Raw genomic sequence first — 15,186 nt, 5'->3', positions numbered from 1 at the left:
ACTGCATAGTCCAGTCTATGCCATGGAACAAAATTCATGTTCTCTGTCCCTGCTTCTACAAAACAATCTAATTCAGGCTAAGTCTAGTAAATGGAATAGCCTAAACACAAGCAGAAGGAAGCTGGCTCTTAGCACCAGTATTAGGGTTTTACAAAATGGGCTCAGCCAAAGAAGTTCCCACAAGGGGGCGGCAAATACATCAACTGATACCTCATAGGTGAATGCTTTTGTGATGAGGAGACCACAGGACTACTGTCAGTAGGAGTTTCTAATATGGGGGTTGGGGGGTGCCTCTTTGGGCAGCAGATACAAGTGCAGAAGTATGCCTGCCTTGGGTTACAATGCCCCAAGACTGGCACCACCTCACCCAGTAGGTCTGCCCTCATCTTAGGAGCATACAGAAACATAGAGTAGCCTGTTGTTGGAGAAGCCAAGGTATTACAGAGAAGCATTGCTGTGGGGCATCAGAGGCCCTGCTTGAGATTATATGCATATTGAGGAGAACAGATTCATGGATGTTCCCCTAAATCACTTCTGGAATCCATTCCAATTTCAGGGTTACTGAGGCATGTATTAAATCAACCTTCGTTTTCTGATTCAGAGAGCTAAGAGTGTGCTAGGAAGTAGTGGGCCCTGGATTAAACATTCACCCTGATGAGGGATATCCTGTGAAACAGAACCCAAAAGTTGGGGTGCTTTGTAATCTCAGTGTCCACTGACTACTATCCTGACAGCAAAGTGCCCTAACATTGGTACAGCTATCTCATGTTGTTAGCAATGTCTAGGTTGAATTGATGGTCACAGGTAGCCATGCCTATAGGTTTGGGATCTCTAAATGGAAGAGAACAAAAGAGGCCCCAGGACAGTGGCAGGCATCCCAGGCATGTATGAAAGGGGAAAGACTGGCTAGCCAAGTTTAGCATTATCAGATCATCTGCTGTGGGCTCCTTTCTTCTGCATCACGCTTCCTCTCATGCTTCCTCTCCAGACACCTGATCCTTGATGGCCTTCCAACAGAGCACAGGGGCTAGGGCCAAGGCCTGAGATGACTATCTCCTGAGGAAGGCTGTAAATGGCTATCACCCCAATGCCCCCCCAGCACCCCCTACCCTGCCCCAACCACCAGGGCAGGCAGAGTCAGGGACAAGTGCCCACTTGGCCACGTAACTGAAAGCCTGGTGAGGAGAATTTAACAAGCATGTGCTGAGGACCAAAACTTTACTCAGGATCTGCAAGTTGTCCCTAGTTTAAGAAAAAAAGGTTTTTTAACGTTAAAATGTTGACACATGTGCTCTCACACATGCTGAAGGGTAATAATCAAGAACAAAAACTCTGCAAGACGCCCCGAGTTTAAGTATTGAATAGACAATGATTCCAGCTATCCTAGGGTACGTGGTATATTTAATAACCAGTAATGTCCCTTTTACTAAAATGTAAAAGTATACTATCTTCCCCAGATGTAGGAAAAATATGAAGTGCTATGAGGAATGCACAGAATCACAGTACATACACATGGCAAGGGGAGGTAATTTGAAAATGAAAAAAGTACCACTTGCACACATGCCAACATTCTTCATATAAAATCGAATTTGCTGTTCTTGCCATTTGGAATTCTCTCATGCATTTGGAATATTTGCATTAACCTTGTTTTCACTTGGGAGTAGCATAGGCTCCGTTTGGAAGAGAACACTATTTTGAGATTCAAGTAAAGATGACCGCCCACCACCCATGCTCACTTTCAAGCAACATGAAACAAAAGCAGTCTATGCGACACACCTAGGAACGCAAGGCTTTCTTATATCAGCTGGGAAATCTACTACATTGTGTATGGGGGGGGGGCAGGGCTGGGAAATGTACGACCTGCTTTTCCCACTGGGAGTTAGGGAATTTTTTGCATGGAAAAATGATGTTCCTTATGGAGCCCTATGCTACTGCTAGAGCTTGATGAATTTCTGAAATTCCAATGTTGTGAAATTGGCAAAGTCTGTGTGGGCAAGTGGGCAAGTAGCACATCAGCTCATTTCTGGACATGATATAGTGACACCACTTACCTTCACAAACCAACAACTTGTCATTATAGAAGAAGCCCACTGGACATTCACATCTGAAGCTGCCAACCATGTTGATACACACTCCATTCTCACAGACTCCAGGGATCTCCCGGCATTCATCAATATCTGGAAACATAGCAGCCACACATGAGTGATGGCATAATTCGTGATCTCTGTGTAGGGTAAATCAACCGTGAAAGCCAGCAGCTTCTAACTCAATGTTTACATAAGGTCCAAAAACAAAAAAAGAGAAAGTGCATGGGTGTTTGGATGGGCATGTGTGTGTTGGAGTGGTGATGATGGAAATGTGGGACATCAATCAATATTAAGTGGAAATAATAAACTGCTTTTCAGACACTCTGTCTGGATTTAGTACCAGGACTTAGTGTCTGTCCTTTAGTGTCTATCTGGATGTAGTGTCTGTCTTTTTGGTTTTGTTTCAGAACATCAGCTTTGTCCAAAATGTAGGAGCCATTTTGGTACCCACTGGGTACTATGTACTGGAGGAGTGGAATCAAAGAACCTCTGAGAATAAATTAAGCTTCTCTCCCCAAAGGGTGTGGTGGTGTTTGACAAGAATGGGAAAGGAGAGCTGGTGGAGAACTGAGGAACCCATGGTCATAGACAACTTTGAACTCTCAAATTCCCTTTCAACACCCCTTCCTCCCTCATGTAGCTTTGAGAAGTGGGTGAGTGAGGTCTGGGAGTTGTATGCAGGGCCCATGGTGACTGTGGGGGCTAGCCCATTACCATAGATTGTGGCTTCCTCAGGCCAGGGCCTGGGGTTGGCTGTGACACCACTGTTTCCCCAGTCCCTAGCATGCTGAGTCAATTAAAATTTGGTAAATTAAGAATCAGTATCTGGAAGTTGGATCAGTGAGCATTAAAACAGGACCAAGGAGGAATGACAGCAGAGCCAGAACACAGGTTGCCAGCTGGCGAGGTGGCCCTGTGGGTAGGTCTGGCCTCTTCACTGGCACGGTGGTTCCCTGTCTGACCTGCTCTCAACTCCCAACCATACAGTGTCTTCTAGGATAATAGCAGTAGGAGTATTGACAGTGTCTCACTTGCTCTAAGCCTGGACTATTTCTCACCATTCAACCTGGATTTACTCACTGAATCATCACAACCACCCTATGAGATGGTCTCCAGGTACTGGGACTACCATCACTGGGCAGATGGTGGAACTGAGGCTCTCACCAAAGACGCCACAGCTCAGGAGAGGCAGAGTGAGGATTTGATATCAGAAATCTGCTAACAGGCTATTCTGCCTCCTTCAGGCTCTTCCACACCACAGTTTCACAAAACCACAATCGAATGACTCGTTATCCTGGAGGACCCATCTACCACCCTTTACTGGAGTTTCACAGAGCACTTCAGAAGCTGGGAGGGGGTGTTGAGATACTTCTGTTGACATATTATAGTCTGGAGCCTCTACAGGGAACTCTGTTTGCCTCCAGCATCAGAAGTCGGCCACAGTTGTACATGGGAAGCTTACAAGAGCTGTCACACTTTCAGAATAATCATACTCTAAAGCCAGCCTGCTTTGAAGGAGAAAGTTGACAGGCCACAGGTTTATTTTAGACCCTTTTCTAAAGGGTTTAATTTTGTTTAAAGGCAAATCGATCTCTTTAATGAAAAAAAAAAGTTTAGTGTATATTGCTATTTTGAATACAGGTGATTGTGTTTTGGGATTTTTCAGACATTTATCATTCATGTTCTTAAAAGGTTTTGCAAAGTAACATCACAACAATGTACCATCAGCAAACAAACAATTCAGATGATATTCTTTTAGTTCAAACATGAAACATTATATTCACATTCATTTATTTTAAATAAAAATTATATATTATCAAGTTTAACAAAAACAGACTGGGTCAAATTTCTAGCCATTGTCAGGCATAAAATAGCAAAAGGACATATTAAAAGTTATATTTTCTTTTCCTGTCTGGATTTCATTTGAACTTCAACTTGGAGAAGTTTATATTTTAAGACAAGATTAATAAACTTGCTATAGTTTTAACCCCATACGAATGGGCTCTATATGCCAACAATCTTAAGACTTTCAGAAGGAGAGTATAAAACTCAAATAAAACAAAGTTTCTCAGTCATCTAAATATTTTGTCATGGTGGAATTTGGTAACAATAAGTATATTGCTAACTATCATATTTCCAGCTTTCAAGAGCTTGAGGCAAAGCAAGCTGTGAGTCAGGACTGGATTTGGGTCCCAGCTCTGTTATTAATTAGCTAGGTGACCTCGGCTGAGTCCCTTCCCCTTCTGGGCCTCTGTCCCCTCAGCTGTAAAGCAATGCACTTGGACTACATGATGTCTGAGATGTCTCCAGCTCAACTAGTGGACGATGTCGATACTGTTTTGAATCTTCACCTGCTGCCAACCTTGGAGGGCAGGCCTTGCTGGGGGACACGCCTGGTCTGTCCATGGAGAACCATTACTATTAAAGACCACTTATCTTTGGATCAGAGATTCTAGGGAGATGAAAAGATCTGTTTTGGGAAGGGGAAAAACAAAGCAGCGAGGGCCAGGTGTTTCATGCCAATGTCATTTAGCAGCTTTTCCTTCCAAACCATGAAGTTTCTTTGGACGTTGACTAGCCTGTGGAGCCATATGGATTTGGCACTAAGGTAGCCAGGCTGATTGCTGGACCAGACCCTTGTTTTCTTAAACAAGGTCATTGGAAAGGCTGATGTGGATTTCAGTTTACTTATTAGGAATAAGGTGGAACAAGCAAGTGGTGATGTTTGCTACTAGACACAATTGCTCAGACTTAAGAGGGGCATCTAAGGATGCATATAAATCACACTGGGGAAAAAGTCTGAGAATGCAATAGCTTTCCATCTACTTTTATGTTATTTGCTTTTAAACCACAAAGGCCTTGCCTCTGTTGGCTGAACGCTGTGCAATACTTCTGAATCTTGCACAAGCATCTCTAACATTGCAGTGGTCTCTGCTCCAGTTACCAGATGGGGCCTCCGATTGGAAAGAATTTTTAGTTCACATCTGAAATTCCCAAAGTAGATGAACTGAGGAGATTCCATGTGAGATAAAATTGATCCCCAAAAGGGCTTTATGTGAACAACCTACACTTAGAGATCAGTATGAAAAGTCATATTAAACTCATGTCTTAGTCAGAAGGAAAGATTGGGAATTATAGTCAAATCAAACGTCAACTGGCCCTACTCCCAGAATCTCTCTCTTTGTTGATGCCTAGGGTTGGTTAAACTAAGCTTGATTGTAATTTTGGGAAAAGCTTCCCAGTCCCCTTAATCACGAGCAACAAATGCAGCTGCCAATTAGGTGGAGCTACACAGGGTGTTTGTAGTTTGTTTCAAACTAAGAATCAGTGTTTCAATAAAGCTAAATGGCATTGTTTAATGATTTTCTCCTTCTAAGAAGAAAAAAAAGCAAACTGAGAAAATAAGGGTATGTATTCCCTTTTTTAAACACAAAGGCAAAACCAGAAAATTCCAACAATGGCATCATAACTCACCAACAGGTAACCCGGTGTAAATGTCAATGACGAAGCCTGGCCTTTGACTTCCACAAAGTGTAGCAAATTCATCTGTAGTAATTAAAAAAGATGGGGTGAGGGGAGTGAGAATAGGGGTCAGCAAAGAGCAATGGCTAGGCTGAAAGAACTTCATAAATGTTTTGAAAAATATTTATCGGTATTTTGAAGAATTTAAAATAAGAAATAAATCTGAAAATTCCCACAGATGTTGTAACCTTGTCCTGAAGGTAAACACTGAATGGAATGAACTCATGTTGACGTAATACTGAGGAAAAAGTAAAGGTCTCCGTATCACAGCCCACGCATTTGTATGAGCTTGCCTGTAGGAATTTGGGTTTCTAGAAGGATGTTGTTCAGCTCTGAACCCAGGGACTGACAAGAGTGCCTCTTTCCATTCACATGAAGAGATCTAGGATTTGAGGAATGCTTACAAAAGCCATTTCCTCAGTAGATCGCGGGAGACCATAGCAAATCTAGCCAAGTTCTTGACATCAAGTCTATTAATGACTAATTCAGCTCAAACAACCAATTTGTGGCATTACTTCAATTCAGGGAGCTGGATTTCATTTGGCGCAGCTCTCTCGTTATTTCTCTCTCCCTCCCCCAACCCTCTATCTTTTTCTCATGTGCCTGAATTCATCAAAGTTGATAATAAAGGATGGACTAAGTGCCATTTGCAGTCCCTTTGAACTCTGAGGTCCTGTATTTCCAGATCCTGAGTGTAATTTAATTGATAGAGCATGGCATCGATCTAAGCTCAAGGTTGTCCTATTGGTCAAACCCACTGAAAATTATAAAAGGTTTCTGGAAGTATTTTAATAAAACATGTAGCATGTTCTTCCCCCCAGTGCCTTATTTCCTTGATATTTGAGTGCCTACAGCTAAATAACAAGTATAATGCCAAGCTAACACTGGTCATCCAGACAAGTTTCAGGAACTCCTAAAATGTGTGCAGACCATATACCTAATGAAAAGCCATGACCAGATTTGGCTAGGTTCAACATGAAGAAGGAATCTTGTATTTTATATTTAGAACACTTAAGTTCTTAAAAACTCAGATGTTTCTGAAAGTAAATGATAATCTTTATTAGGGGTTGCCAAGAAGTCTGTAGAAGAACCATGATCCATTAATATAAAAAAGAAAAATACTAAGACTTCTATTTCTCTTTGTAAAATCTAATTAAAAAATTAGTCTTGTGCATATTTTCTAATAAAACACTTTATGAAAATAATACATGCATTTTTGATCTAATTGAAAAATGTGTAGAGACATATACACATATACTTTTACATGTAAACACATACACCAAGTACATGTAATCGCTAGTTTTTTTTTTTTTTTTTTTTTTTACTGATAGTTATGTGTAATCAAAAGATTTGAAGACCACTGGTCAAAATCAGGAGTTAGCAATCTTTTTCTTAAAGGGCTAAAGAGTAAATATTTTAGGTTTTGCAGGCTGTGCAGTCTCTATTAAAATTGTTCAACCATCCCATGAAAGCAGCCATAGAAAATAAGTAAACAAATTAGTATGGCTATGTTCTAATAGAATTTTATTTACAGACACGAAAATTTGAAGTTCATATGTTTTTCAGGTCATGAGCTACTACTCTTGATATTTTCCAACCATTTTAAAAATGTAAAAACCATTCTTAGCTTTTGGGCTATAGAAAAATTGGCAGTGGACTGGATTTGGTCCATGGGCTATAGTTTTGCCAACGCCTGGTCTAAAGACAGACCAGAGATAACTCATAGGTAATGCTAAGTGATGATGATTACATTATCTCTGGAGTAAACACTGGATGAACTGATATATTTCACTAAAAAAGAATATTCTGTTTTATGTGTTGTCAGATAGCACTAGACAAGAGATTTAATGTCTTCCAGATCACTGTGGGGAAATGGAGTAGGTACTATAGAATGTTTTAAGCAATACCTGCATCACAGTTCATTCACTCTAAATGATAATGTCATCATTTACCATCTAAGAACCAGGCACCAATTCACTTCATTTACTCCAAGGACATGGGTTAGACTTTTGTTGTTTTTACACAAATAACATCATATAGATTGTTCTCTATGAGGATACAAGAAAAAATTTCTTTCAAGAAGAGTTGTGCTTTTGCTTGGTGTTGAGTTTGCTTTGTAGTCATTGAGACTCTTAGACTTGATTATCTCTTGCTTTTTATATGAGCTGCTAGGAAGTTTGGAGCCAAACTTATTGCTCATCTTTGGCAAGAGTGTAGAAATTCCCAGCTTGGATTTTTGCATATTAGCCTCGCTCCTTGCTCCAAGTTTCTTACCCTTGTTTGCCATTTGCCTTAGGCCTTCTTATTTTACATTCAAATCTTTGTGGGCTGCCTTAAATTCTTTTTGGAACAAGACCAGTTATAAATATGGAAGAATAATAGGGATATGGCTCACCTATTTGTCATATTGCTTTTGCTTAATGTTTCCAGTCTTTTAGTTCCATGGTGAACGCCATAACACTAACAATGTTTATATTCTTATGATCCGCTGAGTCTATCAGTCTGGTGAATGAACAAGCTAGAAAGTGTGTTCTGTGACTCAATTTTCAGCTGGAAGGACCAGAATCAACAGTGAATTTAAACAATTGTCTTTGTGAGCGAATTTTTGCTTAGGAAGATAAATGACGAGCCCTTTTCTTCCCTTGCTGAGACTCATTTCCACCAATAAGCCATGGGTAATGTACCAACCTATGTTTTTGGTGATGGTGCAACTCACCTGTGCTTGGGATAGGACACTGTTCACAGGGCTTATTCCAGGCCCGGCCAATGTTATAGGAACAACAGCACATCTTCTTGGTCATATTGAACAAAAGTTCTCCATCACAGGTCTGGTTGTCAGCATAGTAGTTTCTATAGCACAAACTTCTTCTCATATCTAGAGAGAAGGGGTTGGTGATGTCATAGGGAAAGCACGACAGATTTCTAAGGGGATTCTCAAGGAGTGTATTTCTTTTGGATTTTATTGTGACTTGTGACTTTGATGAGAGCAAGAATGGCCTGGCCTGCCCTTACCCAATTTTCTATCCACATATGCTGCCATACGAAAGGGGACTTTGAGAAATGTATTCCCTGGTATTTTGTGCCACAGAACTAAGTCATTATGGAGCTGCGGCATTAATAAACTTTATACAATTCTCCACCCAGTCTCTTAGTAACAATTCTCCACTGCTATTTGGCAGCAATTTTCTCATTTCCGACTCATGATGTTTTAATACTGTAGGTCAGTGCTGTAAATATAATTGTATAAAGATACACCCAGTCAAACAAAAGAAGTACTATTAAACTGTTGTTTGGGATTTTCCAACATTACATTTTAAAGAAAACTCCCAACCACCCACACAAGGTGGGGAAAAAAGGCCAAGCTCATGGTTTATAAGGGAGGAGGCCCTCACAAAGACAGTGAAAGGGTGGCAGACAGCACTTGGTCTGATGAGTAATGTAACACTAAGGACCAATTGCTGTGCTTACAAGCTCTTTTTCTCCTCATAGATGAGGACCAAACAAGCATGCTTCAGAAAATCTTGGACTTACCCATGCAATTATTCCCCCCATTCACTTGCATGTAGTCTGGAGGGCAGATACAGGTGTAGTTGCCGACAGTGTTGTAACATGTTCCTGGACCACAGATTCCGGGAGTTTCACATTCATTCACATCTGTAATCCAAATAGAAAGTGGTATGTGAATATGAAAACTTCACTCTGTGGAATGGCTAATGTTCAGAGTCCATATAAATGCTGACAATTGAGGAAAAAAGCCACAGGGGCACTTTGAAATCCGTGTAAGAAAAATAGATGTTCAATTCATCAGTGTATTTTGTCTACGCTAATATGTGTGTTTTCAGGAAAGGAAGCTCCAGAAAAAGAGGTTTTGCCTTCTGGAATGAGTTCCTAATAAATGAGTCTGTAACATTCTCAAAGGCATGCAGAGATGGAAATGTGGACAAATTATAATTTTCAAATATCCTTCAGAAAGACAGCTAATGCTTCAAATGTTCACAAAATCTATGGAAGGATATGATATGCCCTGAAGCCATCAACAACTGGTTTCAAGAACCTGCATTGGTAAGGTGTTAAAGTAGGTATTTCATACCTTTGTCCCCATTTTCAAACATAGGGGTTGATTCTAATCTTTGTTAATTCCAGAGGTCTTACAATTGTGTCATTGTCAAAGGTTACATTGTGATACTCAACTAATATCCAATGATATCATTTATCGAGGTCACCTAATGAGCCTTTTGGAGAGACAGAGAAACATTTTTCCTCTGGGACACAAGGAGATATCTTCCCTAACTAGTCATGTGACTCCTGCATATAGATGGAAACCATCTCTCCCACCCTGGTCTATGGTCCAAGTGCTCTGAAAGCCAAAAGTGGTCCATCTTTCCAGTAACACAGGATAAAGAGGAGTTATCATTTACATCATAAAGCCAAAGAGGCTGCCTTTTTAAGGGAAGCTCATTTCGATGCATTAGTACAGATAAGTGCTGAAGAACACGAAGAAGAGGAATTCCGAACTTCCCAGAATATAGAAGTCACTGAAATGAGTTCTGTGCTACTCTGGCAAAAATAGCTTTTCTAAAGATCCCAGAAAACTGTAGGCATCAGTGGGAGTATGGCCCAAGATAATCAAATTCTACTTTTCTTAGAAAAAGAGGAAGATCTGGGGTGTACTGGAACTGACAGCATGTCAGTAACCTTAATGCCATCTGCCCCATGTGTGGCATATTTACCTGGCTATGTTCATGTTTAGACCATTGCACTATATTGCTAAATTCTTAGTTTTACTGGTGACTGTATGCTGATTTTTGAGGTTGGTACTCAATAGTTGAAAGAACTTATAATCCTAGAAGGACCATTTACCATCACACACTCGGGTGTCTTCATTCAGGTAGTAACCAGTTGGACAGCGGCATTGGAAACTGCCAAACGTGTTGATACATTTCCCGCCTTGGCACAGCCCTGGGAGCTCCTGGCACTCGTCAATGTCTGTCACAATGAAAACAGTAGCATTTCTTCAGCATTGTAAATAAACCCAAGGAAGTTCAAAATGTGCATACTTGAAGATCAAGGATACAGAATTACCTTCCAATATGACAGTGATAGGATTGGGCCGAAAACCTTCTCCTCCAGGACAGAGAATTTTATACTCAGCTATTGAAACAAACAAACAAACAAAAAAATCAAATTGAGTTCCTTTGAACCTAAAACTTCTAGAAATAGACAAATACTGATGCATCCAACTGCAACATTTTCACAAATCTTCAGCAGTTACCCCACCTGTCATAAGCAGGTTAACAACTTGGTGTCTACGTGTTATTTTCAAATGGCTTTTTCTATGTGTGCCAAATAAATTAAGTCACTGTCCCTAGTCTCTGGACTCTCCATCTAATCTCTTGGCCTCACGTTCTTGGGAACTATTTTATTCCGTTGCTGTCACTATTTTGTTGTAAAGATTTTCTTCCCCTTTTTACTTCCTAGAGAACTCTTTGATTTTTGTTTTTTTCAGCCTTACTTCTGTAGGCTGTAATTCCTTCCTTAGTAATGTCGATCAGCCTGTCTCCAAAAACCTCTCCAAACAAAAACTTAGGAAAAAATGTTATTTCTTGGTTCCCATCTCATCTTTCTTTCTTTCTTAGGATTTTATTTATTGATTGATTGACTGATTGATTGAGAGAGAGAGAGATTGCACAAGCTGAGGAGATGGGCAGAGGGAGAAGGTGACTCCCCACTGAGCAGGGAGCCCAATGAGGGGCTCTATCCCAGGACCCTGGGATCATGACCTGAGCCAAAGGCTTAACCAACTGAGCCACCCAGGTGTCCCTCCCATTGCACTTTTCTCTTTAATGCCTAGAGATGTTTCTTGCCCCTGTTTCTATGGAGGGCAGTATTGATTTCTCTGGTTTCCCAAACCAACTTTCTACAGTGTCCTTTGATTCCCTCCATTAATTCTGTCATTCAAGTATTTCAATCAAAAACATTTATTTCAGTGCCATCCACCAGCAGTGTGATGCATAGAGGAACAAGTAAATAAGAATATACCTAATCTGCTGTGTCATCCTGGTGAGCTTCAACAAGAATCAGCTCATTTATACTCTACCCTGATCTTTCCAAATCTGATAATCCCTCTCCTGGCCTTCTGGGATGCTATGTGTATACACCTAAGTGTACACGTGCATATATTCCAGTTCTAGCTCTGGTCCAGTTTGGGGTAGTGTGCACCTTTATTGCTTTGCTAATCATTATTAATCAATAGAGCTCACTCCCCTACTTAAATATCTTGGCTTGTTTCTTTCAATATCAAAAAATTAACTATCCGCCTCTCATTTTTTTCTTTTCTCCTCTTTCTGCAATCTTTACTCTTTTTTATTCTTCTCTTTCAGGTCATACCCTTTCCTTCAAGGACAATTAGAAAACAAATTCATCACCACCTCTGCCATTCAGAACTGAGTTTCCTTTCTGAAGAGAAGACAGAAGGAGGTGCTTCCTAAGTAAGCATTCATCCTTGTGCTGAGTGCCTGACACGAATGACTTCTCTTAATCCTATAAGGCATTATATGAATGATGAAACTCAGTCTTGCTAAGTAACTTGCCCAAAGTTACATGGGCGGCAAGTGATAGAGTCCTAATTGAAACCAGGAGTGCTTCTTCTCCTGCTCATGGCACTGTAACTGTTTCTTTCTTCCTTTATTGAGATTTATGCTGAATTATAGCTTTTCTGTCTGGATCAAATTTTGTTAGACTGTATACTTCTGGAAAGCAGAATCTAGTCAAGTTCATTTTTGCACATCCAAAGTACACACTCTAGGTACTCAACAAATAATTTTAGAACAAGTGTATTAAATGACCCTTCAGCAAGGAAAGAATCAGTACCTATCCTAATACACACTATTAGCAGAACCACTAAACTTTGCCTAAGAAGCTATACCCAACTCTGAATCCTAACATAGGACCTACTTAGAAAAATGAGAAGCCCTTTATATTTTTTAGAAGACTTATTTATGTCCTTAAAAAATCACATTCTAAAGCTTTCTTTCAAGTCATGTCACAAAAACAGAAAAGAGTGTTCCCTTTCATACTTGACCAATTGCCTCTCTTTCACCCAGGACACTCTAGTCTGTCAAGAGCTATTGAAAATTAGCCAATAGATGACAAGAGAGATAAATTGATGTGTTCCTGGAAGGTAACCAATATTCTATAAGTAACCTAGCCTGGAAAATCTTCTTTAAAATAATGCTATCTACTTTTTACTCAAATAGAAGTGAAATAATATCTGCCCCACTTGACCATTTACTATAAGCCAACTAGGGATATTTCTGAGACCCAAATTGGGAGTGGGGTCCCTCAACAGAGCTAAGAGGTTTGATCTCCCTTCCCTGATCGAAGAGTAGGGACTGGTGGCAGCTCTCTCCCTTTGTGATGTCTATCCTGTGGATCTATAAAGGAGAACTGGCCTGAGCAGGAATAATAATAATAAACAGGAGGATGCTCACTTACATGTGTTCACAGGAGGGCACAGCTCACAAGGAGTACCCCAGGCTTTACCCAAAGAACAACAGCAGGAAGCCTTGGAGACACCAACTCCAATTTCATTGCTACAGGCTGTATCTCCATTGTCTCCTCGAGGTCGAATATCCAGATAGCAATTTCCAGAACGGGTATCTGTTTCCATATACAAACAAAAGAGTATCAAGAAGATTCTCTCTATATGAGGATTGAAAATTCAAGTTCCTTTAAGAAACCGTTTAAAAAAAAAAAAAGAAACCATTTAAAAACCACAATCTACTTTTACTAGGAAACTAAAAAGTGTCCAAACACATATACTGGGAATTTACGTATAGAAAAAAATAACTAAAAGTACAAACCAGACTTAGAAGATGTTTAAATTTTTACATTATCATTTTTTTAAAATTTGAGAGTGGAATGGTCAATGCTGCTTAAAAAATAAAAGTATATTTCTCTAAGAAGTTTTAAGATCTTACCGACACAGCCAACTCGAGTTGGGTTCAACTCAAAGTCGGGAGGACAATCACAGGTATAGCTGCCTGGAGTGTTGACACAGTTCCCACTGATGCATGTGGTTGGATCCAGACACTCATTAACATCTAAGACCAAACAATGAGGGGAACAATTATCAGCCAATGTGGGGAAGACATCACCACAAAACGGTAGCACCGAACCTGGGGCCCCCAACAAGAATTTTAAGAGTTACTAGTTATAATGACCCCTAGGGATACAGTCTTCCACTTCTGAAATAAAACCCCTCAGGAAGGAAATAGATCATCGTCTTTGGTCTTTTTCCCCTGGAACACATTTAGCATTCAAATTTGTCATCAGGAGAAAATATAACTCTGGAACTAGGAAAAATATTCCAGTCAAGGTAACTGAAAGCAAAACACTACTGTGACCTCGGTCAACCAAAAATTCAGACACAGGTTTTAAGAAAATATATTTAATATGTGTGGCTTGTTATTTCATCAAATTAGAGCAAGATGTCCCAGGGAAGCCTTGGGAGAGACAGGCAACTTCTGCTGCTGGCCCAACTGGGCATGCTTGCCTTGGTCCAGCTGAATACAAGTACAGACATATGCATGAGGCTTAGCGTGTTCCTTCAAGCTGCTAAGAGTTACTCTCCCATCACTAAGGCTGTGTGTAATATTTCCCTTTCAGTTTCTGTTCCAAAAATATGCACAGGATTCCAGATTTAGGACATGGGTTTTGGCAAACAGTACCCTGTGTAATCCTTTTGTCTGTTTTGAACACTCACGAAATGCTCAAGAACAGACAAGCTGACTCAGAGAGAAGGGAATGGGGACTGAGGGTGATACCTTCCTCTCAGGTTTCCCACCCACCCCGCCTTGGATCTGGTAACCCTCTTGTAGGTTCCACTGCAGGAAATTCATTTGTTCAGATTGCACATGAACGTGGAGTAGTAGGGCAGACTCAAGGAAATGAGACCAGACAGAATGATGCTGATGGTAATCTGGGGCACTGAGGAAGGGGTATGGGCCATGGTGTGCTAGAGGCCCAGGTTGGTGCGATCATCATTTTCAGAAACACACACACACACACACACACACACACACACAGGAGAAAAATGCCTAGGGAGGAGAACCCTGGTCTAAACTTATTTTAAGGAGGTAGTCATGATGGTGGTGGTAGTGGTTGTAATCTGGAGAGCCACTGACTCATAGCTTGTTTAGGTAGCTGGAAAAAAACAACATATTTTGCCTGAAATCCTGGGCCTATCCTAGAGCATGTTTCCTCAATATCCTTGAGTGGACTATGGTGGCCTGGGAAAGAGAATTACAAATGTCTTGCAAAGTCCTAATTCAGTGCCAAAGGGAACCAAGTGACAGTCTACTTAGGTGCTTTAGCTCTTCTAATTTTTTTTCTTATGTTCCCTGAGAGTCCCTTGATCTACATGAAAACCATCTATATGCTAGGAATCTGTAGGCAAGTTCTCTGTATCACCTTCTCTGGCGACTACAGACAGGTCAGGCTGGCAAGAAGTGGGTGTTACAGTGGAGAAGTGCAAGGAGATAAACTCATGATCCCAGTGCAGGGCAAGGCCTTCAAA

General features: G+C 40.6%; 1 protein-coding gene across 1 annotated transcript in view; it reads right to left on the bottom strand.

The window, feature by feature from the left end:
* Positions 1-15,186, bottom strand: part of FBN1 (fibrillin 1) — a 226,944-nt gene that overhangs the window by 40,456 nt on the left and 171,302 nt on the right. The window contains exons 37-44 of the mRNA XM_055319738.1: positions 13,589-13,711; positions 13,104-13,268; positions 10,692-10,760; positions 10,470-10,595; positions 9,141-9,263; positions 8,326-8,484; positions 5,562-5,633; positions 2,052-2,177 (exon numbers count right to left, since the gene is read on the bottom strand). Of these exons, the coding sequence (XP_055175713.1) occupies positions 2,052-2,177; positions 5,562-5,633; positions 8,326-8,484; positions 9,141-9,263; positions 10,470-10,595; positions 10,692-10,760; positions 13,104-13,268; positions 13,589-13,711 (963 nt within the window). The remainder of the gene's footprint in view (positions 1-2,051; positions 2,178-5,561; positions 5,634-8,325; positions 8,485-9,140; positions 9,264-10,469; positions 10,596-10,691; positions 10,761-13,103; positions 13,269-13,588; positions 13,712-15,186) is intronic.

Source organism: Nyctereutes procyonoides, unplaced genomic scaffold (genome assembly GCF_905146905.1).
Source record: "Nyctereutes procyonoides isolate TBG_1078 unplaced genomic scaffold, NYPRO_anot_genome, whole genome shotgun sequence".
In the NCBI taxonomy this organism is placed as follows: domain Eukaryota; kingdom Metazoa; phylum Chordata; class Mammalia; order Carnivora; family Canidae; genus Nyctereutes; species Nyctereutes procyonoides.
Note: the sequence above shows the minus strand (reverse complement) of the source record. Positions and strands in the feature narration are given on the sequence as shown.